Here is a 24868-nt window from a genome sequence, read left to right on the forward strand (position 1 = left end):
GACCATTATAGCCCACATGTCTCCATCTAGACACTTACCAATTTGTATGTAAGTGTCTATTAACCCACCTGTCTTCCCCACCAGAGTGAGCTCAGCACAGACATTCGAGCAGGTGCTAGCCATGTACCAGGCACGTAGCAGATGCTCAATAACTATCTTTACATGGACTGAGGGACTAAGGAAAGCAAGGACGAGAGGGAGGTGGGTGCCATGTGTCAGGACATGTGGAGTGGGGCTGGCAGAGGGCACACACAGACCTGAGAATTGAATGGCAAAGCCCTGCTTGCTGGTGAAGAAGTCAGTGCTGAACTGCAGGACGACTGAGTTGAAGGTGCTGTGTAGGTCCTTGGGCAGGGCTGGGCCACTCAGCTCCTTCAGCAGAACCCCGCTCTCCACAGGCCCGTCCCAGATGCGCAGCACATCGTGAACCTCCTCTGTGTCAAATACCAGGAAGTGTAGCCTGCACAGAGAGAAGAGGCAGTGGTCATCTGGGCTCAGCCCCTTCTTTTCCAGGGGACTCTGATCAGAAGGTCCTAACCCTACAAAGCCTGGCCCTAAACCTACGAAGCCTGGGAGGAAGGGAGAGAAGGCAGCATCTGGCAGCATCCTCATGATTTCACCAGGCCAGCTCCTCCCAAGGGGGCCCCCAGCAATGGGGACAAGAGTGAGGGGTGTGGCTTTTGTGCATCCTTTTCTTCCTATGAGCTCCATGTTGCCTCTGTCGGACTACATCCCTCTCCTCAACCCTACATAGCCTGCAGACCTCTCCCTGAGCCCATATTGTTACCATTCTAGGTTGGAAGTGGAATACTGAGAAGGCAGGATCTGGCTTGGACAAAAGACATCGGCAAAAAAAAAAAAAATTATTAGGGATAGAGGGGAGGGGAAACTGTGGAGTCTCTGAGAAGCTGGCCCAGCCACAGTGCAGGTAGGGGTGACCTCATACCTCGGTTTCCCAGAGCAGAATTCTGGGGATATTAGCTCTATATAGCCCTTAGATAACCACTGCAGACCTCAGGAGGCCAGGTAGGGGTCTCCAAGTGTGGAGGTCTGCAGGACACAGAAAGGGTTCTCAGAGCAAGAGAGCTCAAGCAGCAACCTGAATTTCTGGAACCAAAGATTTCAACAGCCAAAGATATCTTGGCTACAAACTTACGGGACTCTCTGTTAATCATTTTTTTTTATTGTGGAATAATTTTATGCTTACAGAAAAGTTGCAAAGATAATACAGAGTGTTCCCATAGACCCTTCACCATTCTTCTATTGCTAACATTTTACATTTCCGTGGTACATTTGTCACGACTAAGAAAGCAATGTTGGCATACTTACTATGAACTACACTCCAGACTGTATTTGAATTTCACCAGTTTCTCCATTGATGTCTTCTTCTTTTTTTTTTTTTTTCTGTTCCAGGATCTAACCCATTTATCACTATCTCTTTTTAAAAATATCTTTTTAAATTTAAAAAATATGACATGCTTGAGGCAGAGAAAAGGCAAACAATATACAGATGTACTGAATTTTAAAAAAGTCTGTCTTTCACACAGCCAACCTGTTCTCCAGAGCTATTCAATTAATAGTAGGTTTGGTGCATATGCTTCCAGAGTTTTTCAATGAGCACACATATATACTGTTCCCTCAAAATGAGACCATATTTTATGTAGTTTTCTATAACTTTCTTTCTTCATTTAATACTGTACCATGGACATAAACATTACCCTCGTTTTTTTTTTTTTTTTACCCAGGCTGGAGTGCAGCAGCCCAATCTAGTTTTTTTTTTTTTTTCTTTTTTCTGCAGAAATGGACACTTATACATCACAATTTTACATGAAAGTGCAAGGAACATTCTCATATTTATGTAGCTTTGTGCATTTCTGTTAATATTTCAGTTGGCTTGCCAAAGTAATTCTGGGGGGAAAAGGGTATCTATTTAAAAATTTTAAAATAAATCCTGCTAAATTATCTCTCAAGTATCCTCCCAAGCATTACTTGATCGTGCAAACTTCTTTTTCTCTTGCAATATCAATTAGTATTCCATGGAACTCCTAGGAATAGATGGAAAATGCCAGACGGGAAGCATGCATGTCTGCTAAAGGGACAAATTAATAAGTATATTTTTTGTTTCAATTTGTATTTCCACTTATCGGTATCGATGTTACTATTCTCTCTCAACTTCACCTCATCAGCATTAGATATTATAATGTTGTAAATATATTCTTTATGACAATGCTCCCTCATCTGCTAGACCACAATGGAATCTCGCTGGCAGTTTTGAATTTAGATGATTTGGTAAGGTTGGGTATCTTTGCGCATATTTATTGGGCATTTGTACCTTTCAAATTCTTTATCCATCTTAATTGATGGATGCAAACTTTAAAAATTCTACTTATATATTATGACTATTATTTATCTTATATATTTCGATTTCTCTCTAATTTTTTTTTGAGACAGAGTCTTGCTCTGTCACCCAAGCTGAGTGCAGTGGTGCAATCTTGGCTCACTTCAACCTTCACCTCCCGGGTCAGCAATTCTCCTGCCTCAGCCTCCTGAGTAGCTGGGACTACAGGTGTGTGCCACCATGCCCGGCTAATTTTTGTATTTTTAGTAGAGATGGGTTTCACTGTGTTAGCCAAGATGGTCTCGAGCTCCTGACCTCGTCATCTGCCCACCTCAGCTCCCAAAGTGCTGGGATTACAGGTGTGAGCCACTGTGCCCGGCCTTGATTTCTCTTTTATATATTTGTTGCGAATATTTTCTCCTAGTGTCTGGTGACTTTTTCTCATTTAACTTCGGTTTGTGGTATCCATTTTGGTATAGAAGTGTTTCATTTTATGAAATCAAATAGGTAATATTTTCCTTTAAGGATACTGGATGTCACGTTGTGCTTGGGCAAACCTCTCTCCCAACCCAATGATTCAAAAACAAAACTAAGCTTTAATCAGAATTTTAATACCTTAATATTTTCCTGGGACTTGGACTGTTTCTTTCTTTTCTTTCTTTCTTTTTTTGAGACAGGGTTTTTCTGTTGCCAAGGTTGGAGTTCAGTGGTGCAATTGTAGTACAGCCTCCTGAGTAACAGGGACCACGGGTACATGCCACCATGTTTGACTAATTTTATTTTTTATAGGGATGGGGTTTTTCTATTTTGCCCAGGCTGGTCATGAATGCTGGGATTCAAGCAATCCTCCTGCCTTGGCCTCCAAAAGTCCTGGAATTACAGGTGTGAGCCACCCACTATGCCTGGCCAGTTTCATTTTTTTGCAGCCAATAAGTTCATTACTCTTCCAAATTGACATTCAATTGTCCCAACACCTATCTAAAGTAGCCTTTTCCATACTTTGCATACTAAAACATCTGTTTACTCCCTCCTTAGCATCTACCAGTCTATCTTTAGTGTACTTATTTGTAGACTATGCTTCTCCCTAATTATAACTAGATCATACTTTTCATGTAACTAGATCATAATTTTCACGAGCCTGGTACCAGGCCTTGCTTGCCTCAGATGTATCTGACATTTTGGTTGGTGCTCTTGATACCCACGGATGATGACATGCTCATAGCTGAAGAATCCTGATTCTCCCTACTGGTCTGAAATGTCCCCTTAGTTGTTGGCTGTTTCTGAACTCTTTTCTCAATTCCAGTGCTCTCCCCTTTTCCTATGCTAGAATCTACTTGTCGTACCTGAAACAAAGCTGCTCACCTTACCTGGTTTTTCATATTCTCAAATTTTGATATTTTTTCCCTAAAACTTATTAGCTTATTTCCCAACTTTACTCTTCCAGATGAACTTTATGGTTACCAAGTCTCAAAAAAATCTGATTGAGATTTTGATTGGAATTACACAGGCATTGATTGATTAATTTGGAGAGAATGGATATCTTTATGTTACTATTTTTCCCTAGCCAGGAGCATTGTAGATAACTTAGTTTTTATGTATTTCGGCAAAGTTTTATGTTTTTCATCTTTGTTATGGTTTTCTTCTTTGCACCCCTCTTGCTAAATCTCCTCTTTAACAGTCCATAAGTTTACGGTTTCATTTCTATTGTGAATGAGATTTAATTTTTAGTTACATTTTCTAGTTATTTATTGTCAGATATATATGTGTGTGTGTTTCTTACTTTCAGTAACTAGTTAGTACTATTAGAAACCAAAGGAAACTCTTGGATTTCCTAGGTAGAAGCTTTTGTAGATACAGGAGGGGATTCCTCAATACCAGGAGCTGTGTGAGGCTGGCGGCCCACATCTAATTGAAAAGAGGGAGAAGGAGATCCCTAGGACAGAGTACAAATGTGCATGCTCACTGCTGTGCCAGGCTGCCCCTGCCTTCTCTGCTTTCTCTGCAGTGATCAATGCACCGTGAAATCAGCAGCCAAGAGGAGACCGAGTGCCAGCCACGTGGTGTGGCCGTACGTGCTCTCGGAAAAGAGGTTGGTGTGGGCCACACTCATCAGGGAAGGCAAAGGGAAATGAGACCTGAAGTTTGGGTGGTGTGAAAAGGAGAGTGCCTTCTTTGGATTTAATAACATGAGATAAGACCCAGAGGCAGAGAGGAGGTGAAGCTGTCCAGGAAGAAAGACAATTCCATACTTGAGTTCAGGTGGTATTGGGATGCCATAGAGAATACAGCTGGATTGAGAGAGCGAAGATAACGAGAGTCTCAAAATTAGCTATGGGAGTTTGGGCTTTATCGTCTTCTAGTCAGATACTGACTCTAGAGGTCATGTGAAGTCCTGAGGGTGAACAGCTGAATGAATGGGTGAATCAATGAATGAATGAATGAATGAAACCCCAGTCTGACAGGAAGCTGAGAAAAGCAAGAATATGGGGACTAAGGAGACATGAAAGAAAATGTGTTTCTATAACAACCACTCTGTATCAGGCACCTTCACATTAGCCCATGGAGTCCATGCAAGCATCTTTATTTTGTAGGTAGGACCAATCTCACCTTCAACAATGAGAATACTGAGGCTTTGAGAGGGTAGGTTACTTGTCCAAGGTCATGGGCTGATTAGAGAGTAAGCTGGAATTGCTATTATTGAATACTAATCCAGGTCAGACCTTAGTGCTTCTACTCTTTCTCCTTACAATGCTGCCTACATCTCTAGAAGGAAGAGGCCGTGGTTGAGAGCCAGGCAGGGGCTGGACAGGCTCTACCAATCAGCAACAGTTTACCCGTCAGTCATACATGTTATTCAAGACCATGAATTAAAAATGCCAGTTCATTGCATTCAGCTTAGCTGATCTCATAAACAGACAAAGTCAAAAGCTTGGCACTGATGTTGTGGAGAGGAGCGCAGAAGAGGGGAGGAGGGGGTGGGATTCTCTTTGTGCTCAAACAATACAAGTTGGCAACTGAAAGGACAGAGGCTCAAGTTCAAGCTTCTTTCAGCATTCATTCACGTAAGCCCCGCCCATGTGTGGGATGCTGCAGCATAACAGTGAGGATGACAGGCAGGTGCCATTCTCCAGGAGCCTCTGGAGATGGACAATAACCCCCCAGACACAAACTCACTCAAAGATTATCAGCTGTGTCCAGCACAGGGAAGGACATGGCAGAGTGCTGAGGCAGAGCATCCACTTTAGACAGAGTGGCCAGAGAAGACCTTCTAAGGAGGTGGCATTTAAGCAAGATGCCAAGCCACGTGGAGAGCAGGCAGAGTGAGAGGAGGGAGGAAGTCTGTGGTGAATAAAGGACAGCATGTGCAAAGGTCCCAATGGAAAGGCCATGGAGGCTGATGCTGGGCCAGGAGAGGCAGGAAGGGGCAGGGCTGGCGGGACTGTGGGTGGGGGAAGAAGTTTGGTGTATTCTGTAGGAGCTGAGGGAAGTCATGGGTGTATTTGAAGCTGAGATCTGACAGATTTCAATTTACATGTTAAGATGACTCTTGGTGTCTGGGTAAGAAAAAATTGACAAGGGCAAGAGTGGATGCAGGGAAATTAGCTAGGGGCTGCCACAGGGGGCCAGTGTCCGCTTTCATTATAATCCTTTGATGGTAGCCAGGAAAGACTTGGCTTGCCAAACCCAATAACATTTATTAAGACTCCTATTGAATACTTTTCTCATCTTATAGAAATCAGAGTCTATAAATGCTAATGAGCAGTTCTGATCGAAAGAAATAATTTCAGGCCAAAACAGACACTGGGGTTTGTGTGAGCAGCTCCCCTGTAGGTGAACACTGGGTCTTCTTCTGGCTTTTGATATCTTGAAAATGGTTTGTGGCCCCCATTCCCCCTTGCACTGTGCCCCCAGGAGGGAGAAACTGAAGCGGAGGAAAGAAGTGAAAAGATCTTCCTTCCTATTGATGACTTGGTTGTCTGTGGGCCACAGAGACAAAACAGGCCATTTCCAGGGAAGAGGGATGAAGCGTGTTGCATGTCAAGCTCTGTGTTGAGAGCTGCAGAAATGTGTAAGGCTCTATGTTTGCCCTGGAGGAAGCTGCTACTTATTGAAGGAGACACCCAAAACATAATAATACGTGCAATAGGTGCTAAAGAGTGGGATAAATAAGATGCTATCAAAATCACTGGAGGAGAAAAAGAGCTAAATATTTGTAGAAAATCTCCTATGTACCAACTGCTTTACGTGCATTGCCTAATATCCTCATAAAATCCTGCAGTTCGAGGTGTATTTTCACTATTTTGTTGTGGAGGAACTGAAGTTCCAAGGGATTAAGAGAGGCAACTAGCAAGGGTCAGAGCCACTATTCAAACCATGTCTGTCTGGTACCAAAGGCCTCTGTTTTACAGCATCTTCTTCTTTTAATCTGAAGAGGCAAGGACAGCTTCAAGGAGGCAGTGTCTTTGAAACAGTTTTGAAGAAAGGAAAGTATAGAGAAATTCAGGGAGAGGAAGATGGCAAGAGAGGGAAAAGCATATTCAGAGGCATGGAAAGAGTAACTGGCCTTCCTGGATCCAGTTCCCCTCCCACCCTTTCAATCCGCCTTTTCCATCAGGACCAGGGTGATCTTCCTGAACCACTCCTCTGACCCAGGCTCTCCTCCTTCTCCACAGGATAAAGGCAGCCTTCCAAGGGCCACACCAAGTCTCTCCTGGGCTGCCCCAGTTGCCTTCTCCTGTTCTTCTCACCCTTTATTGATTTCCTTTTTATTGTCTTGCTTCAGAGCCTCTCTCTGTCTGGAAGGTCCCCTTTCACATGCCCCCACGCCATCCGTAGTGGGTTAACTTGTGTCCTGCAAAAGGATATGCTCAAGTCCTTACCCCCAGCACCTGTGACTGTGACCTTATCTGGAAATAGAATCAGATGTAATCAAGTTATGACAAGCAGGGGATACTGGGTTAGGGTGGGCCCTAATCCAATGACTGCTATCATGATGAGAGAAAAGAGAGAAGGAGATTTGGATACAGAGACACGGAGGAGACACAGGGAAGACCATGTGATGGAGGCACAGATAGGAGTAACGTGTCTACAAGACAAGGAATGCCAAGGGTTTCTGGCAACCACCAGAAACTATGAGAGACATGAGACAGATTCTTCCCTAGAGTCTTCAGAGGGATCCTGGCCCACTGGCAACATGTTTTTGGGTTTCTAGCCTCTAGGACTGTGAATAAAACACATTTCTTTTATTTTAAGCTGTTTAGTTTGTTAGAGCAGCTCTAGCAAATTCTTCCACCACCTGGCTGATGTGTTCTGGTAGGTGCCTTGCATCTAGTGGGGAGTTTTCCACAGGCTTCTCCTTGTCCTCCCCAACCCCTCAGTCTGGGGAGATGCTCCCTCTACAGGCTCCTGCTCTATCAGAGTCATCCTTTGACTTCCGTGTCTTGCTGAACCCCTTAACTCTGGTGCCAGTTTCTCATTCACTTCTATATCTCTGGTACCCAGCATGAGGCCTGACCCATACTGGCCCCTTGGTGAAGGTTGGCTGATTGAATTGATGAGTGAACGAATGGCTCGCCAGCTTTCAGGCACCCATGTGATTCATCCAAACTCACCCAAGAGGCAATTAAACAAATCCTATATACTAAGGTGGATACTTCCTATTTCTCTGAGAGTTCTGAGTTCTCCCTTTACCACCCACATCCAGCCCCTTGGATCTTACAAGGGTATTTTTAGTGCTCTACACTACCAAAGACATAGAATCTAGCCACACAGAACCTGGGCCAGAGCTAGCTGCTGAGTCTAAACCTGGGAGAAACTGGGATACTGCAACCATGCTCCTACTTTCTAAATCCCCAGCCTTATAGGTTCCTTGAGCCTACAGTGATAATGATTGTCATACTTTAAATCTATGAATAGTAAGTACTAAGTTCAGATAGCATACCCAGCACTGGTGATGCAGATAGGAATATGGCATGCTTCCACCTCTGCATGCGGTATGATCTACAGTAAAGGTCTGTACAGAGAAGGCCCCTAACTCAGGCCAAGGGGATGAGACCAGGCCTCCTGGGGGAGGTAATGACTGAGCTGAGTCTTGATATCTTTATAAGAGAAGAGAGAGATGAGAGATTAACAGGATGAGTCAGATGAAGGGGGTGGGTGAAGAGGGTGAGAAGAGGAGGGAATGTGGGCAGAGAAAAGCGGGTATGCAAAGACACAGATGCGAGGGAGAGGCTGGCCCACCCAGGAAATGACAAGCTCTTCAGGAAGACAAAGCATGAGGTGCGGATGGCTGAGACCCGAAGCCATGGCTCAGGGAAGGGTGATAATGTCCAAGCTGCAGAGAAGCAAGGAGTTCATGATCCTCATTCTCATAGTGAGAGCAGTTTCCATGGTGTTGGGGCAGGGCTGAGGGCAGTGAGGGAGGGGTTCCACCAAAGGAGGGCTTTTGAGTTGGTCTCAGCATCCTAAGTCTGGTATCTGGTTTGCCTGGGTTGCATCTTGGGCACTCATGATAATCTGCAGTCTAACTCCAGCAAGTATGCCAGCTCAGGTAACCGGGTCTCACTGGGCTCCTGGTTCTCCCTCCCATCTCTTTGTGGGACTGCCCTGAAATTCTGCTTGCCCTGTGGGGGCTGGATCTTGACTTTATTGCTGGCTGCAGGGACACCCTGGGATGTGCAGATGTCCCTGTTCAAGTCTGAGATCACCACATGCCTCTCCTCATGGTGTTTTCAGAGTTCCACCTACCACTGGAACACCTTCCGCCCCACCAACCAAAAGTAGGCCCTAGCTAAGGGTGCACCCACCTGGCCCTCACTCCCTTACCTCTTCCCACCAGCCCCCTCTGAAACTCTACTGTGCTTTGCTGAGGCTAGTGTAAGGTTCATGACACTCAGCTTCAGCAACAGGAGGAGATTTTCTACCAGAGCCTAAAGCTAAGAAGCTGGGGGGAAAGTGGATTCTCACTGCAGGGGCCTGCCCCTCTCAAGTGTTATCCACGGGCAAAATTTGCTTCTGGGATTATGGGCCTCAGTTTTCTTAGTCTGAAGGAAACTTGGACACACTGGGTATTTTTTTTTTTAAAAAAAGCAATTCCCACCTCCCTGCTTATATGTAGTTTATCTATATCCCATTGCAAATTGGAAAGGCATGCAAAAATGAGAAAAGAAAGAAAGAAAAAAAAACCATGGCACCTTGAGGTGTTGATTTCACTTGTCTTCAGACTGGGACCCAGAATATGAAAGGGCTTTGGATGTTCCTAACCAACAGTCACCACCGCAGGAACACAATAAACCTTTCACTGACATGAGTCATGATGGCGGTTCTTTACATTAGGGGGAAAAGACATTTGAATAAATAGCTGCTGTCGGGGGAAGGGGGTCAGAAATCACCCCTGTCCCCACATGAGAATGCAGCTGAAATTATCCTTGGTGACACTGGAAAGGGCAATCAGAAAATAATACTTGTTTTATCAAATGCCCCCCCTCTAAGCTGCCCGAGCTGCAAACCAACAATTAAACCATGATCATAATAGCAGACAATAATAATTAAGTATCAAGCTATCCAAAGAGCAAAAACTGAGAAGACAGCCCAAAGCCCAAATCCAGCATTGGTGTCTAGAGAAAAATAAAAGGCTCTTCTCTTCAGGGACCAGCTGGCATTCAAAAGAAAAAAAAAAAAAGATTCTTTGGTTATTTTCTAAAGTGGAAAAATAAAACTGGGTTTCGGGTCACTGAAAACACTGCAGAACGTTCCAGGGTATTGATTGGTGTCTTGGACTTAGGCTGTGACCTTGTGCTCCCCTCTAATGTACTGGGCAACCTCCGGCCAGCTTCCCTCTCTTCCTCATCACCCTGTAACCAGAGGCTCTGAGACTGCCTATCACTAGACAGAGTCCAGAGTCTTCTCTGTAGGTGTCAGGGATTCTGTGAGGGGCCGATGTATCTTTGTTCTTGGAAGAAATGTTTCCTTAAAGTAAAAACATTAGCTGTGGAGCCAAACATCTGGGTTCAAATACTAGTTCTGAGAAAGCTAATATGGTGACCTTGCAGAGCCTCCGTTTACCCCTGTGTAAAAATTGACTGTAATTTCAATCTATCAAGCAGTGTTGCTAAGAGTATTATTACAAATGAAATCACATATAAAGCATCTAGCACATAGTATTAAAAAATCATCAAATGGTAAAATCACCTAAAATAATTTCATTTTTGTTTGATTGATTTATTTATTTTTTTACTTAAGAGAGATGTGTTAAAGTCTCCTATACGGATCGCCAATTTCTCTTTGTATTTCTGACAGATTTTGCTTTATGTTTTCTCATTAGGTTACTTAGTGCAGAAAGATTCATGACTGTTAGCATTATTGTGGGCTATGCATTGTATCTTATGAAAGCATCCCCTCTGTCTCTTTTAATGTTATTTAACCTTGAATTTTACCTTTTTTTTTTAAGAAAGAAAAGCAATATTATGATCCCTGCTTTTTACTTCCATATGTTCTCATGCTATTCTTTTGTACCAACATTTTATTTTTAACATTCTGTTGTTCTTCTGTTTAGCAGCATTCTTTTCAAATTTATCCAACCCAACAATTTGTGCCTTGCAACATGAATGTCTCTCATGTGGGCACCAGCTCATAGCTCCTTACAGCTCCTGTTTCCCTGCCACATGTCAGTCAGTAGTTGCTCCACATGTGACTGTAGGGGCTTCTTTTCCCTGTGCACCATCGTCTCGGGGCCTCTCTCTGGGAACCTGTGTCTGCTCCCTTTGCAGACCCTTTGCTCAGCATCTGAGTCTGGCATTCTTCTCAAGCCCCTGACCTTAGTTCTTTGCTGATCCTTCAGAGAAGCCTCAGATGATACCACTTCTGTGCTCTGGGTCATGCTCCCAGCCTCCTGCCCATCCTGTGCTCCTGTAACCTTGATTTGCTCCAGAGGCTGCTTCTGCTCCCCCCATTCTTTTCTCCCTACATGAGGTCTGGAGCCTTGGATTACTTTGTGGAATAGACACCTCCAGCCCCACCCAGAACCCTGTTCCCCACTGCAGGCCAGCACTGGACTGTGAAGTGTGTGAAAAGTTAACCTTTATTATGTTAAACTACTGAGATTTGAGGGTTATCTGTTATCAGTTAGCCATTACTGCTAATAATAGAGGCTTATTTTCATCAACCTGTTTTATGCTTTGTCTTTTTGTTTTGGGGGGAGACAGAATCTCCCTCTGGCACCCAGGCTGGAGAGCAGTGGCATGATCTTGGCTCACTACAAGCTCCATCTCCCGTGCTCAAGTGATTCTCGTGCCTCAGCCTCCTGTGTAGCTGAGACTACAGGTGTGTGGCAACAGGCCTGGCTAATTTTTCTATTTTTAGTAGAGGTGGGGTTTAGCTGGGTTGACCATGCTGGTCTCAAACTCCTGGCCTCAAGTGATTCACCTGCCTCAGCCTCTCAAAGTGCTGGGATTACAGGAATGAACCACCACGCCCGGCCATCTTTTATGCTTTTGTTTATTATATTTTCTTGCTTTTTTGGGTAATATTTCTTAGTTTTTAAGCTTTCGTTAGTGATTTGCAAGGTCTACATTTTGTTTTAAACTCTACTGGTGGTTTTCTTTAAGCATCTTCAAAAGTACTCCTAAACTTGTATTTTCTCTGGTCATCAGATTTAAGAAAAATAATACATCATACCATTTTACTTCCTCTTACGTAAGACAGTAAATCTAAAAAAGGTTTTATGTTTCCCTATGCTTTCCCCCCAACTATCAAACCATTGACAATGTAAGTAGGGACTACAGGCCCAAGTTAAGCACCATCTTTCATGGACATCAAAACTATAGGGTTTTCTTCCTAAACACCTCAGTAGGCCAAAAATTATATGCTGTATTAGCTTCCTGTGAATGCTATAACATATTACAACAAACTTGATGGCTTAAAACAACAGAAATTTGGCCAGGTGCAGTGGGTCATGCCTGTAACCTCAGCAGTTTGGTAGGCTGAGGCAGGTGGATCACCTGAGGTCAGGAATTTGAGACTAGCCTGACCAACAAGGTGAAATCCCTTCTCCACTAAAAATACAAAAATTAGCTGGACATGGTGGCAGGTGACTTTAATCCCAGTTACTCGGGAGGCTGAGGCAGGAGAATCACCTGAACCCTGGGAGGCGGAGGTTACAGTGAGCGGAGATCATGCCACTGCACTCCAGCCTGGCCAACAGAGTGAGACTCTGTATCAAAACAAAAACAAAACAGAAATTTATTCTCTCATAGTTCTGGAGGCCAGAAATCTGAAATCAGTATTGCTGTGCTGAAATCAGTGTGTCAGCAGGGCTATGTTCCCTCTGGAAGCTACAGAATAGACTCTCTTCCTGCCTCTTCCAACTTCTGATACTGTTGGCATTTCTTGGCTTATGGCTGTATCACTCTAACCTCTACCTCTGTCTTTGAATCATCTTATCCTGTACATGTCTTCCTCTTGCAAAGTTGCATGTGGTTGCATCTAGGGCTCACCCAGATAATCCAGGATAACCCCTTCAGTTCAAAATCATTAATTTAATCACATCTGCAGAGACCCTTTATCCAAACAAGGCAATCTTTACAGGTTCTAGGCATTAGAACCTGACATTTTTGGAGGCCACCATTCAGCCTACTACAATGTTTTTGTAAGTTCCTCAGGAAGCCTATGAGAGCCAATTTTATGTGGCTTTTATGCATATCAGAATAATGTGTTACTTTTGTAAGTGAATTATATATCCTGGCTGAATCAACAATTCGTGGGACCAATAATACCACTGACTTTGAACTTTGGCATTATGGAAAAAAAGTCTTAGGAGGGTTGTATTAGTTGTGGTGGTTGCTTTTTGTAAATGAATATTTTATATAATGAGATATGATCTGTGCTTGCTTGTGTGAGTTAGTTTTGCCAAATGCTTGCAGGGACTTTTTATGATCCATCCTGAGCTCCTGTAACCTTGGTCTGCTCCAGAGGTTGCCTGTGCCTTCCCCACTCCCTTCTACCTCACACAAGGCCTATAGCCCTAAATTACTTTGTGGAGTAAGCACTCCCATCCCTTGGAATGATTTTATTTTTCATCATGTTGTATCTAATTTATTTTTTGCCTGGAAACTCAATGAATCCTTTCACTTTACTGAGGATATTTCAGCCCTGGTCATCCCACTCCCCACCCTTTCCCCAGGAAATAAAATAAAATAATATTTTATTATTCCTTCTGCTCTGTTTCATTGCTCTTGTGCATTTGTGCTGCCTGGATTGGCACTCTCTCTTCCATGTTTGTCTACTTTTCATTTAGAGTATAGCTTGTCTGCTACTTCAATGCTTTTGTTTCTTACAAGGCAAATGCTGGTATTGTGGATTTTAGTTATTACTGTGTGATTAATTTCTTTGTGTTCCTTTCTCACCTTCATCACTGTCTTTCTATCTCAGAATCTCTCCTCCCGCATGTCATCATCCATCTTCTATCAGTCATCCATATTTCTTATACGTAAATGAGATTATTATGTCTATACTCATTTAAATTTTCTTGTCTATTACAGTAAAACATTTTTAGAAAAAAATTTTTTGTGTTTCTTTAGGGAAATGGTTCTCTTTTAATGAACAGTATGTTTTAAGTGGCATCACACAAGTTTATTTTATATATTTTTTGCTTATGTGTTTACTTATTTTTGGAAAGGGAGAGATCTTTACTGGTTCAGTGTGGTCAACGAACAGGGAATGTGCATTTCTTTGGCTGAATAGTTTATCCTCCTTCTAAGAGATGCTGGAATTCATTTTTGGGATCTTAAACTGACAGTCAAGTTGATGCATTTTGGCCAATTCAACTACTCTGTGTAGCTTGGTTGGATTATCGTGTGAGGATAATTTGAAGTAGTTTGTGTTTCTTTCTCTAGAGGTGTTCCATGAAAAACTGAATGCCCAGAGAGTGCCACCATTCTTAAAGCTACATTTATACCTATCAGGCTATCCACATCCTCTTCTTCAAAAAATGTTCACATTCCTTTTGGCTATTCCCCGATTTGTTGAAACCTTAAATCTGATAAAAGAATACCCCATGGTGTGTGTGTGCTTCTCTGTTCAGTTCCTTTAGGAGGTCAGCTCTTGCAGTGAAGTACATGGACCTTCTCTGTTTAAGGTTTAACTTGCTGTAGTTGCTCAGAAATAAACCCTGTGGAAGCTGCTGAACCTGCGGCCATAATTCCTGGCAAGAGCTGTGAATAAGCTTCACTTCTGGTGCCTTCTGCCTCCTTTGGGCCAGCTGCCCACTTGCTGGCTGGAGGGAAGCAACACTGACCACAGTGGGGAATTGCTGCCCTGTGACTGATCCGAAATGACAGCAGGGGAATCCAGCTGTCCTCCCAGGAAGACAAGCTCCACTGGGCAGGGGTCCTGGTTAATCAAAACCATGCCCCCAACTCTTGCTACATGGTGGCCAAAATCCAAGAATGGAGTTTTCAGTTTTCTATGTTAAGAAGTATTTCTGTGGTTAAAAAACAAGGACGATTAGCCAAATATGAGCTTTATGGGCATTAGGAGCAGAAAGCCAGGAGTCTAGAGTAAGAAGTTCTCCACCTTCCATGGGTCCCAGATCTCTGCAGGGAAAGCACATCAGCAGAGGACTGTCTCCTCCCCCTTCCTCCTTCCCCCTCCATGAAGCCAGCCACCTATAGCTTCAACTCTAACCACATCTGTGCAAAAGAAATGACTCAGTTCTTTTGAATATAGCCAGGACCCCTCAAACAGTGCTGCTGGGCTCCTCCCTGGCTTCCCAGCCAATTTATCCTCTGCACTGCTGCCACAGATCTTCCTGAAGTCCTCATATCTCCCCTAGACAATGAGCTCTTCCAGAAGCAGCTGTGTACATTCATACCTTCCTCTCTTTCACATGCCCGGGAGGGCCTCAGCTCCACCCTGCATGGTGAGCTCCTGCCATTCTTTAAAGTGCAGCTGGAAAAGTGCTTCCTCTCTGTAGTTCCCCACCCCCAACTGCCATATAGAATTATGATCTGTCCTCACAGGCACTTTTTTATTGCGTTTCGTGCAAACTTCTACTACAGCATTTCTCACATTATCTTAGAATCTATAGCAGAAACTGTGGGTTGGATTATTTGTGCTTCATTTCCAAACCTCTCATTTGTGTCTACTATTCAGGCTCTAAAAGCAAAGCAAAATTGATTTCCCACTTTTTCTCTGCCAGGCGTGGCAAGTTCTGACTAATGAGATGTAGGATGATATCTCTAAGGATGGCGGTTCTTCCCAAATACATAAGCAAGCTTTCATTAGGAGAAGAGTTCTGTGCCCTTTCCTCTTTCCTCTTCTTTTAGACTGGAACACAGACATAATGTCTGGAGCTATGGCAGCCAACTAGGTAGCCATGAGGATGAAAGTCCCAGGATGGCAGAGCAAGAAGGAAGGTTATGGCTTCCTGAGGAGCGGTACCAAGTCTGGATGGGAGCTTCAGACTCTCATTCCAGGAGAAAAATGAACCCCCATTTGTTGAAGTCAGGCTTTAGTCCATTTTTCTATTTTCATTCCTGTTATAATTTCTATCTATAATACTGAGACCTTCAAGGGAAGAAGCTGTTTCTTATTTATATTTATACCCCTGTGCCTGGCAGAATGCCCAGCACTGACTAAATGCTCCAGGTTTTTAAATTGAACTGAATGTTGTCACTGTGTTTAAAATGTTCCAACAGCTCCTTATTATATTGAGAAATCCATTCAGAGTTCTTTTCTTGGCCTTCGATGTGTAAAGACTCCTCCTTAGCCACACAGCCTTATTTGTCCACATGCATGCAGCTCCAGCCACGTCAAGTGAGTACTCTTTGGTGGACAGATCCTATATTTTCCCCTATGTTCATACCTTTGCTCTCTTACCCCCAGTTAGAAAGATTGCCTCTACAGCCACAGGCAGAACTCCTCTCTCTCTTCTCTGTGACTGAACTCCATCGCTTGGCTTGCACTGATTGCATCTATTTATCTTGGAGGTACCTGTTTGTTTGGCTATTTCACCACTAGAATGTGAACTCCCAGCAGACAAGGCCTGGCCTTGGTCTGGTCTTTGTGTTTCCAACTGTACGGCATCACATGCTCTCTGGCACAGAGCAGGTATTCAATGTGTATTTTGTAAGATGGAACCAGACCACAGCCTGAATGGCAGACTGGCGTTGGACAGAACACATTCAGAATCCACATTACTGGGTAATTGTGAGATCTCAAGGAAGGTCATTTATCCTTTCTGGGCCTTGATGATCTCATCTATAAAATGGGGACAGTAATAACTGATTCAGAGCCTGGTATGCTGTAGGTATTTGATAAATGTCAGATAAAGGGGCAGCACCAAGAGCAAAAGACTTTCCCTCCCTTTCCTATCCAATTTTCATCTGAGCTGGCCCACTGATTATTAAAAAAAGAAAAAAAAGGTCAGGTGTGGTAGCCTGTAATCAGTACTTTGGGAGGCCGAGGTGGGCAGATCACCTGGGGTCAGAAGTTTGAGAACTGCCTGGCCAACATGGCAAAACCCTGTCTCTACTAAAAATAATAATAATAAAAAATTAGCAGGATGTGGTGGCATGTGCCTGTAGTCCCAGCTACTAGGGAGGCTGAGGCAGAGAATTGCTTGAACCTGGGAGGCGGAGGTTGCAGTGAGATGTGATCATGCCACTGCACTCCAGCCTGGGTGAAAGAGTGAGACTCTGTCTCAATAATAATAATAATCATCATCATCATCATCATCAAAAACAAAACTCCAGCTCAACACCAGAAGCTGAAAAGAGTTTCACTCCTATTGGATGAAACTTCTGTGTTGTATGTACTGATGACACAGGCAAGGGTGACAGGGTGACAGGGAGGGAGCAGCTCGTGGGTCTGCCCTCCTGTTGTCAGCTGCCAGGCCTGGATGGAGCACATTGGCCCATCTGCCCCATCCTTGGCACTTAGGAAGAAGCACTTGCCAGGTGCTGCAGGTATCACCAGGGTTCAAGGAAAGGGGCCGCCTTCCAGGTCACTCTTGTCACACATATCCAGGCAGGACTCATTTTCCAGCTTGGACCACACCCAGGGGTTAGCCTGACCATAGATTCCTGCATCCAAGCACTCCATCTCTTGGGCACTCCTGGGAAGGGACCATTCTTGCCAAGCTTACTGGAGCAAGCCTGACTACAAATCTCTCTGGTCACCCTCAGTGCTTGATCAGAGGTGAAGCAAGGTAGAGAGATGCACCCGAAATCCTTCTCCTGCCTGTGCCCCTGGAAATAGCCTCATGCGCTATCTTGCTGTCTCTTCCCACCTAGGACACCTGCTCCCACCTGAGATCCTTTAGGGGTGACTTATAGCCTACTGTGCTTAGGCATGCTCTGTTTGGGTAAAATGGAAAACTATCTACCTAGTTCCAGGTAATTACCATCTTAAAGACAAGAGAACTGAGGCACAGAGGGCTTAAAGAGTTCTCCGAGCAACATAGCTAATAAGAGTGGCAGGTAGGCTGATATTAGAGTCCAGCTCTTAGCTATGATTTGATACTGAATAAATAATAAAGCTCATGGGACATAAAGAATCATTCTTAGCAAACTGACAGAAGAGCAGAAGATCAAACACCGCATGTTCTCACTCATAGGTGGGTGTTGAACAATGAGAACACATGGACACAGGGAGGGAAGCACTACACACTGGGGTCAGTTGGGGGGAAATAGGGGAGGGACGGTGGGGGGTGGGGAGCTGGGGAGAGATAGCAAGGGGAGAAATGCCAGATGTAGGTGATGGGGAGGAAGGCAGCAAATCACATTGCCACATGTGTACCTATGCAACAATTTTGCACATTCTTCACATGTACCCCAAAACCTAAAATGCAATAAAATAAATAAATGGGGAAAAAAAAAGAATCCAGCTGAATAATCACACCAAATGGCACAAGTGCAAAATGCAGTTGACGCAGGGAAAAACAGACAACATTGTAAAAACAAAACATAAATAGTATTCTCAGAGATGCAAGATGATAACATATCGATAAAAACAAAATAAGGCTGTCAAGAGCAGTCTAGAAACAGAAAATGTAGTTTCCTTGAAATAAAAACAAAAGCGAGATTTCCAAAATAAAAAGGGGGTAAAGAACAGAATAATTACTGTTGAAAACTGAATTAATGAAAACACAAGATCACTGGCAGAACAAAAAGAGGATATAGAACTTTGAAAGCAATAGAAGAAAAAGCCAGTTAAAGCAGATCAGGTAACAACAGGAAGAGTTAACAGTAAAAAAAAAAAAAGCAATACAGATGCATAACGTATTCTGTTTGAAAGAAAGCATAATACATTTTATGTAAAAGAAATATAGCCTCTTGTACTCGTTTCATATTCTTAAATGTCCATGGAACATAAATAAAACAAAAATTTCAAAAAGAAAAAAGGCACAATGCAGTCAAAATAAAAATAATGACAATCATACACAATATGTAAGCTACTTAGTAACTAAAACATTTCTTAAATATTATTGGATTTAAGAGAAACCTAAATGAATTATAGGCTAGAAATGAGCCCAGCTGAACACTCTGTATGAAAAGACAAACTGTCCAAACAAAAAATAGACAAGGAACCAGAAGCTGCAAAGACAATTAAATATCCTATTGCCCATCTCAGCGGTGAAGACTAACATTATCGACAGTGTCCAGTGATGATGTGTGGGAAAGCAGGCTTTCCCACAGACTTCTGTTGGACTTGTAAATTGCTATAATATCTAGAGGAAAATTTGAGGTTATGTATCAAAATTTGCCTCCTAAGAATATATCCTAAGGAAATAAATGGACAACTGTTCGAAGCCTGAGGGATAAGAATGTTTGTTGGAGTGAAAAGCTGAAAAGATTCACTTATTCAACAGGGTAATAGCTAAATAAATTATGGTGATGCATACAATAGAATTCTCTGTACCTGGCGGGGCACGGTGGCTCATGCCTGTAATCCCAGCACTTTGGGAGGCCAAGGCAGGCAGATCATCTGAGGTTGGGAGTTTGAGACCAGCCTGACCAACATGGAGAAACCCCGTTTCTACTAGAAATACAAAATTAGCCAGGCATGGTGGTGCATGCCTGTAATCCCAGGTACTTGGGAGGCTGAGGCAGGAGAATCTCTTGAACCCGGGAGGTGGAGGTTGCGGTGAGCTGAGATGGTGCCATTGCACTGCAGCCTGGGCAACAAAAGCGAAATTCCATCCCCCCCTCAAAAAAATTTCTCTGTACTCATCAAACAGGATGAGGTAGATCTATATATATTGATGTGATGAGATGATGATATACAATTAAGTGGTAAAACAAAAACCAAGTTACTGAGCCATGCATGGAGATGAACTTGGTGTAGAAATGTGTGTATTACCTTTGCTTTATGGACATACTGGCACACAAAATATCCAAAAGAATAAGTAGAGCAAACAGACATTAATGGTTATTTTATGTGGGGTGTGAGGAGGGGTAAGATTACAGAGTAAGACTATGGAAACATTTCATTTTTAGTTATACATTTCTTTGTTTGCATTTTGAATTCTTTGAAAAGATGATTATCTGGCTGGGTGCAGTGGCTCACACCTGTAATCTCAGCACTTTGGAAGGCCGAGGCAGGAGAATCACTTGAGGCCAGGAGTTCGAGACCAGACTGGCCAACATGGTGAAATACCGTCTCTACAAAAATTAGCCAGGTGTGATAGCACTCGCCTGTAATCCCAGCTACTCGTTAGGCTGAGGCATGAGAATTGCCTGAACCTGGGAAGCGGGAGTTTCAGTGAGACAAGATAGTGCCATTGCACTCCTAGCCTGGGTGATAGAACGAGACTGTCTCCAAAAAAAAAAAGTACCTAATTTATATATAGAAAGATTCTATAAAGATATTTCCAATTAAAAAGATAATAACTAAATAAGTACTCGAACACAAAAGGGCTTTTTGTGTTTGTCTAATTATGAGTGTGAGTTATCTTAACTTTGCTGCTGGTTATTCAAGATAGGTGTGTGTGTACTGGGGGCTGAGGGAGAGGGAAGGAGAGGAGAGAGAGAGAGAGGGAGGGAAGGAGCAGGAGAGAGGGAGAGGGAAAGGAGGGAAGGGAAGGGAAAGCAGGAGGAGCGAGTGAGCACACACGTAAGTGCAGCTGTATGTGTACATGCTATGCGCACTGGCTGGGATGGCAGGCTGGGGGGGGGGAATGAGGAAGGCACAGTGTCTTGCCTCTCTATCTCCATCTTTCTGCAGCTCTCAATGCAACTGGGAAGGCATCTTCTCACTTTGCATTAGCTCCTTTGAGGTTGCTGTGGCTCCAAGAAGCCGTCCAGACTGAGGACTGATGTTATCTTTACCTCCTTCTGGTATTTCCTGTTTTGGGATCCCCACATACATACTCAGCATGCCCCTCATGACATCATATGTCTTGCTGTGTTACTCTGGGGAGGACGTTTCCTATAGTTGTTTGGATCTTCTCTTCCTGAGGGCAAGGAAAGAAGTCTCCTGTCTACCCTCCATCTCCACAGCCATCATTCTCATCAGTGGAAATGGTCCTCACTACTGTCCAGAAATCCATCAATCAATTTCTTGTACTTTCCTTGTGTCAGCCACACCTAGATCTGCTCTGCTCTCCTTAAGACTCAGAGAATTAGTGCTGTGCCTTTTACGTACGTTACGGTTGCTGTGTCATGGATGAGCATATCCCTGTGTGCTGAAGCACTTTGAAATGAAGTATCATGATATTGACAATGTACTTTCTAGTGACTCAGCAAAAAGGAAAACAAAAGGATGGAAAGAGAAGAACAAAGAAAGCACATACGCATATATGGCAAAATAGGAACACCATTTGAGTGTAGGCGGTAGGTACACAGGTACGTGGTGTACTGCTGTCTCAAACATTGGTTGAGAAAAGTTGGTGTGATCACTTGAATGTCCCCTAAATTTTTCCTTCTTCTCCATCTTCACTGTCACTGCCTGGCTTCAGGCCTCCTCGCTCCCAGTCACATTCTGGAGACAGCTGCCCTCTGGGCTTAGCAGCCTATCCTGTCCCACTCCACCCATTCTCCACAAAACTGCCAGGAGCTGTCCAAACACACATCACAGCCCCAAGGCCCTCTGTGCTCCCCAGACCCTCCACTACCAACTTCATCTCCCATGAATGCTGCCACCCAACAATTCGCAGGTGATCATCCAGCTGCGGGAAAATTTCCAGCTCCTTGAGGCTGACCACACTGCTTCACTTTCTGCGCCTAGAAGCCCATTCCCCTCCCATCCATCTTCCTCCCTGGCTACCTGGCAACCTCTTCTCCCTCCTTCAGGACTCAGCTCTAGGATCACCTTTTCCAGGATAACTTCTCCCATCTCCTCCTGTCCTGCTCTTTCATTCCCCTTCCTCCTTGTGCCACCACTTTGTTCTGGACAGACATGTGTGTCTGCTCTTTGTGAATCATGGTCTCATCTCTTTCATTTATATAATGCCAGCATCTGGCACAGGCACAGCCAGGTAGTAAACAAACAGAAATTTGCGAATATGACAGAATGAATGAATCAATAAATGATGCTCCAAGTTAAGAAAGTGAGAAAGCCTCCTGATTTGCACGTGTGTATGCTAAAGCAATATAGGCATTATGCTCTTGATCCACTCACCGTTCATTCGCTAATCACTGAGGAACTATGATAGATCCACTAGGCATATAGCTACCTTTATACTTGAGTCTTGCTTCATTCATTCTTTCATTCATCAAACACTTGACACTTGTTGAGCAGGGGGGAACTGTGCTAAGAGCTGGGAGACTTGCAAAGATGAATCAGGCAGAGACCACAGCTCCAGGAGGGGAGGTAAGGCATGAGCATAAATAAAGGAGAAAGGTGGTTAGTGTCATCAGGAAAACATAGGCACCAGGCAAAAGGAGTTCAGAAGAGGGGAAAGGACTCCTAGGAGTCCCGCAAGAGAGTGGGTGAGGGATGACTTCCTGGGTGAGCTGACATTTGCACTTGACTTTGAAGGCTGGAGAATTTTACATGTAAGCCTTTGGGGGAAGGAAGGTGTTCCAGATGAAGGGCAGAGTAGAGACAACGGCCCTGAGCTAGGCCATGTACAGGGGTCACCAGTAATTTTGCTTTGCCAGAATGTCATTGAAGAGAAGTGGTGGAAAATAAGGTTGGGGAGGGAGGTTGAAGTCACTGCAGTCTCAAAGACCAGAATAAAATGTTTAGTTTTTATTCTGTGAGTGTGGGGTAGCCATGGAAGGTTTCTAATCAGAGGGTGAACAGATCAGGTGTGCTTCCAGAAGGTTATCCTCGCAGTGCTGTGCAGGATGAACGTGTATATTTAACTTGTCCCCCAATAATGCAAAGTCCTTACGTGCACTGCTGACCTTATTGTGCTCAGAGTTTAGCTAAAAAATTTGCATACAGTAGACTTAATACATTTCTTTAACACTAATGGAACTGTGCACATCAGTAAATATCTATATCTCTCGCAGCAACACACCCATTCAGCCAGTTATCCTTAACTGAAAACTCTCACATGCAGGAATTTTCTCCTAGCTACACTTCTGTTCCTTTTCTTGGCTCCTCACTATTCCAAATCCTTAGCACTTACTTCCTAGATCATTGTAACAGGCACCTGGTGCTGCCTTCCCATGAGCTCTCTACATTGCAAATAACCCTGGTGGACTGATCCTGCTCAAGAAATTTCCATGGCTCCTTCTTAGTTATTGGCATTTAAGATGTTCCACAACCAGCCCATACTTTAACCCTATGGATCGCCCATTCTTTATCTACGTGTTTCCCCTACTCCAGCCAGACTGTTTCCTCCCCAATTCCCTTGTTCTATCCTCCATTCATACCTCTGCTCATACTGCTTCCCGAACCTGCTCTTTTCCTCCCAACTCATCTGAACCAAGGCTCTGTCTTGCCAGCAGTGCAATAGTGTGAAGATTCAGGAAGACCTGGCTTCAGATCTCAGGTTTTTTATTCTTTGTGCAAACTTAGAAATGCTACGCATCCTCTCGGAATCTGAGTTTTCTCACCTATAAGATGAGAATTATAATAATGTGTATTTGTTATTAGGGCTTATTATCAATAGGGCTATTTTGGGGAGTATATAAGGCAGGTTGTGTGCTCAATAAATGGTGATGGTTCTTCCTCCTCTGACTCCTTGAATTTCCAATAAGGAATTCCTGTTAGGTGCTTATATGGGAAGGAAGTTACATTTTGATGGCATATCTATTTTGAAGGAAGTTATCTTTTGAAGGAGTACATACCACCACTGGGCTTTTGCTATTTACTTCCTCCACAACCCTAAAATACAAGCATTTCTGTCCTAATTTTAAAGATGAGGAAACAGCCTGAGAAAGGGAAGCAATCTGTCAGGGGCCATACAGCTAAAGCTGAGTTAGTGCTTGCTAACTGTCAGAAATAACCACAGCAACTGTTATTAAACATTCACTATGTTCCAAGTACTGTACTGAGCATATTACATGCAATATCTCATCCAAGTGCTTTATCCTGAGATCCATACTCTACAGAAGAAGATAGTGAGATGCAGAGAGGATAAGGGACTTTCCGCACGTCCTGGAAGCACCACATGGAAGGGCTGGATTCAAACAGGGGTCTGCATGCCTTCAATCCCATGCCCTCAGCTACTCTGCTGTAACTGTGCTATCTGGGCCAGTGAGGTGTATGGACTTGGCATGAAGCCCTGAGAGGCTGAGGCTGACCTTTTCAGATTTTCTAAAGCATCCAGCATAGAAACCACTATTGATCACAAGGTTCTCCAGGTGACGCAGGCGGGCCAGGCACTAGCTGGATAGCCTGGTGATGATGCCAACGATGGCTCCCCTGAAACACTGGTGATGGTTGCTTTGCCAGCCCTGACACTTACCCAATGGTGCAGCCAGCCTCTGCTTCGATGGTCCAGATGCAGTTGAGATTGTGTTCATAGGGAGCTGGATACCCGGGAGATAGCACCTGTCCCGACACCTCTCCTTTCACTGTCCCTCCACACTCGGCTGAAAGAAATCCCAAAAGAATGAGCTTCATGGGGCAGCCTGAGCTGCCTGCAGTCACTCAGCGGCTCCTTTTGCCTGTGTGCTCCTGAATCCCTCTCACTCATTCCAAGTGATTGAGCACAGCATATTAAAAGGTTCCTGGATGAGACTTATATCCAGAACCTATAAAGAATCCCTACAAATCAACAATTAAAAGACAACCCAATTTTAAAAAGGCAAAATATTTGAATGAACATTTCTCCAAAGAAGATATATAAATAGCTAATACACACATGAAAAGATGTTTAACATTGTTAGTCATTAGGGAAATACAAATCAAACCCACAATGGGATATCATTTCACACCCACCAGGATGTCTATAGTCAAAAAGACCATACTAGCATAGGTGGGGATGTGGAGAAACTGGAACTCTCATCATTACTGGTGGAAATGTAAAATGGCGCAGCTGCTTTCAAAAACAGTTTGGTGGTCCCTCAAAATGTTAAACATAGTTACCATATGACCTAGCAATTCTGCTCTTAGGCATATACCCAAGATAAATGA

The 24868-nt window shown here is 43.7% G+C and overlaps 1 protein-coding gene across 2 annotated transcripts in view; it reads right to left on the minus strand.

Annotated features, from left to right (window-relative positions):
- The window catches only part of CSMD2 (CUB and Sushi multiple domains 2), a 616956-nt gene that overhangs the window by 146864 nt on the left and 445224 nt on the right, over positions 1-24868 (minus strand). For both annotated transcript variants that reach the window (XM_017527996.2, XM_017527992.2), the window contains 2 exons: positions 24198-24324; positions 258-460 (listed from right to left, as the gene is read on the minus strand). In XM_017527996.2, the coding sequence (XP_017383485.1) occupies positions 258-460; positions 24198-24324 (330 nt within the window). The remainder of the gene's footprint in view (positions 1-257; positions 461-24197; positions 24325-24868) is intronic.

Source organism: Cebus imitator, unplaced genomic scaffold (genome assembly GCF_001604975.1).
Source record: "Cebus imitator isolate Cc_AM_T3 unplaced genomic scaffold, Cebus_imitator-1.0 Scaffold51, whole genome shotgun sequence".
In the NCBI taxonomy this organism is placed as follows: domain Eukaryota; kingdom Metazoa; phylum Chordata; class Mammalia; order Primates; family Cebidae; genus Cebus; species Cebus imitator.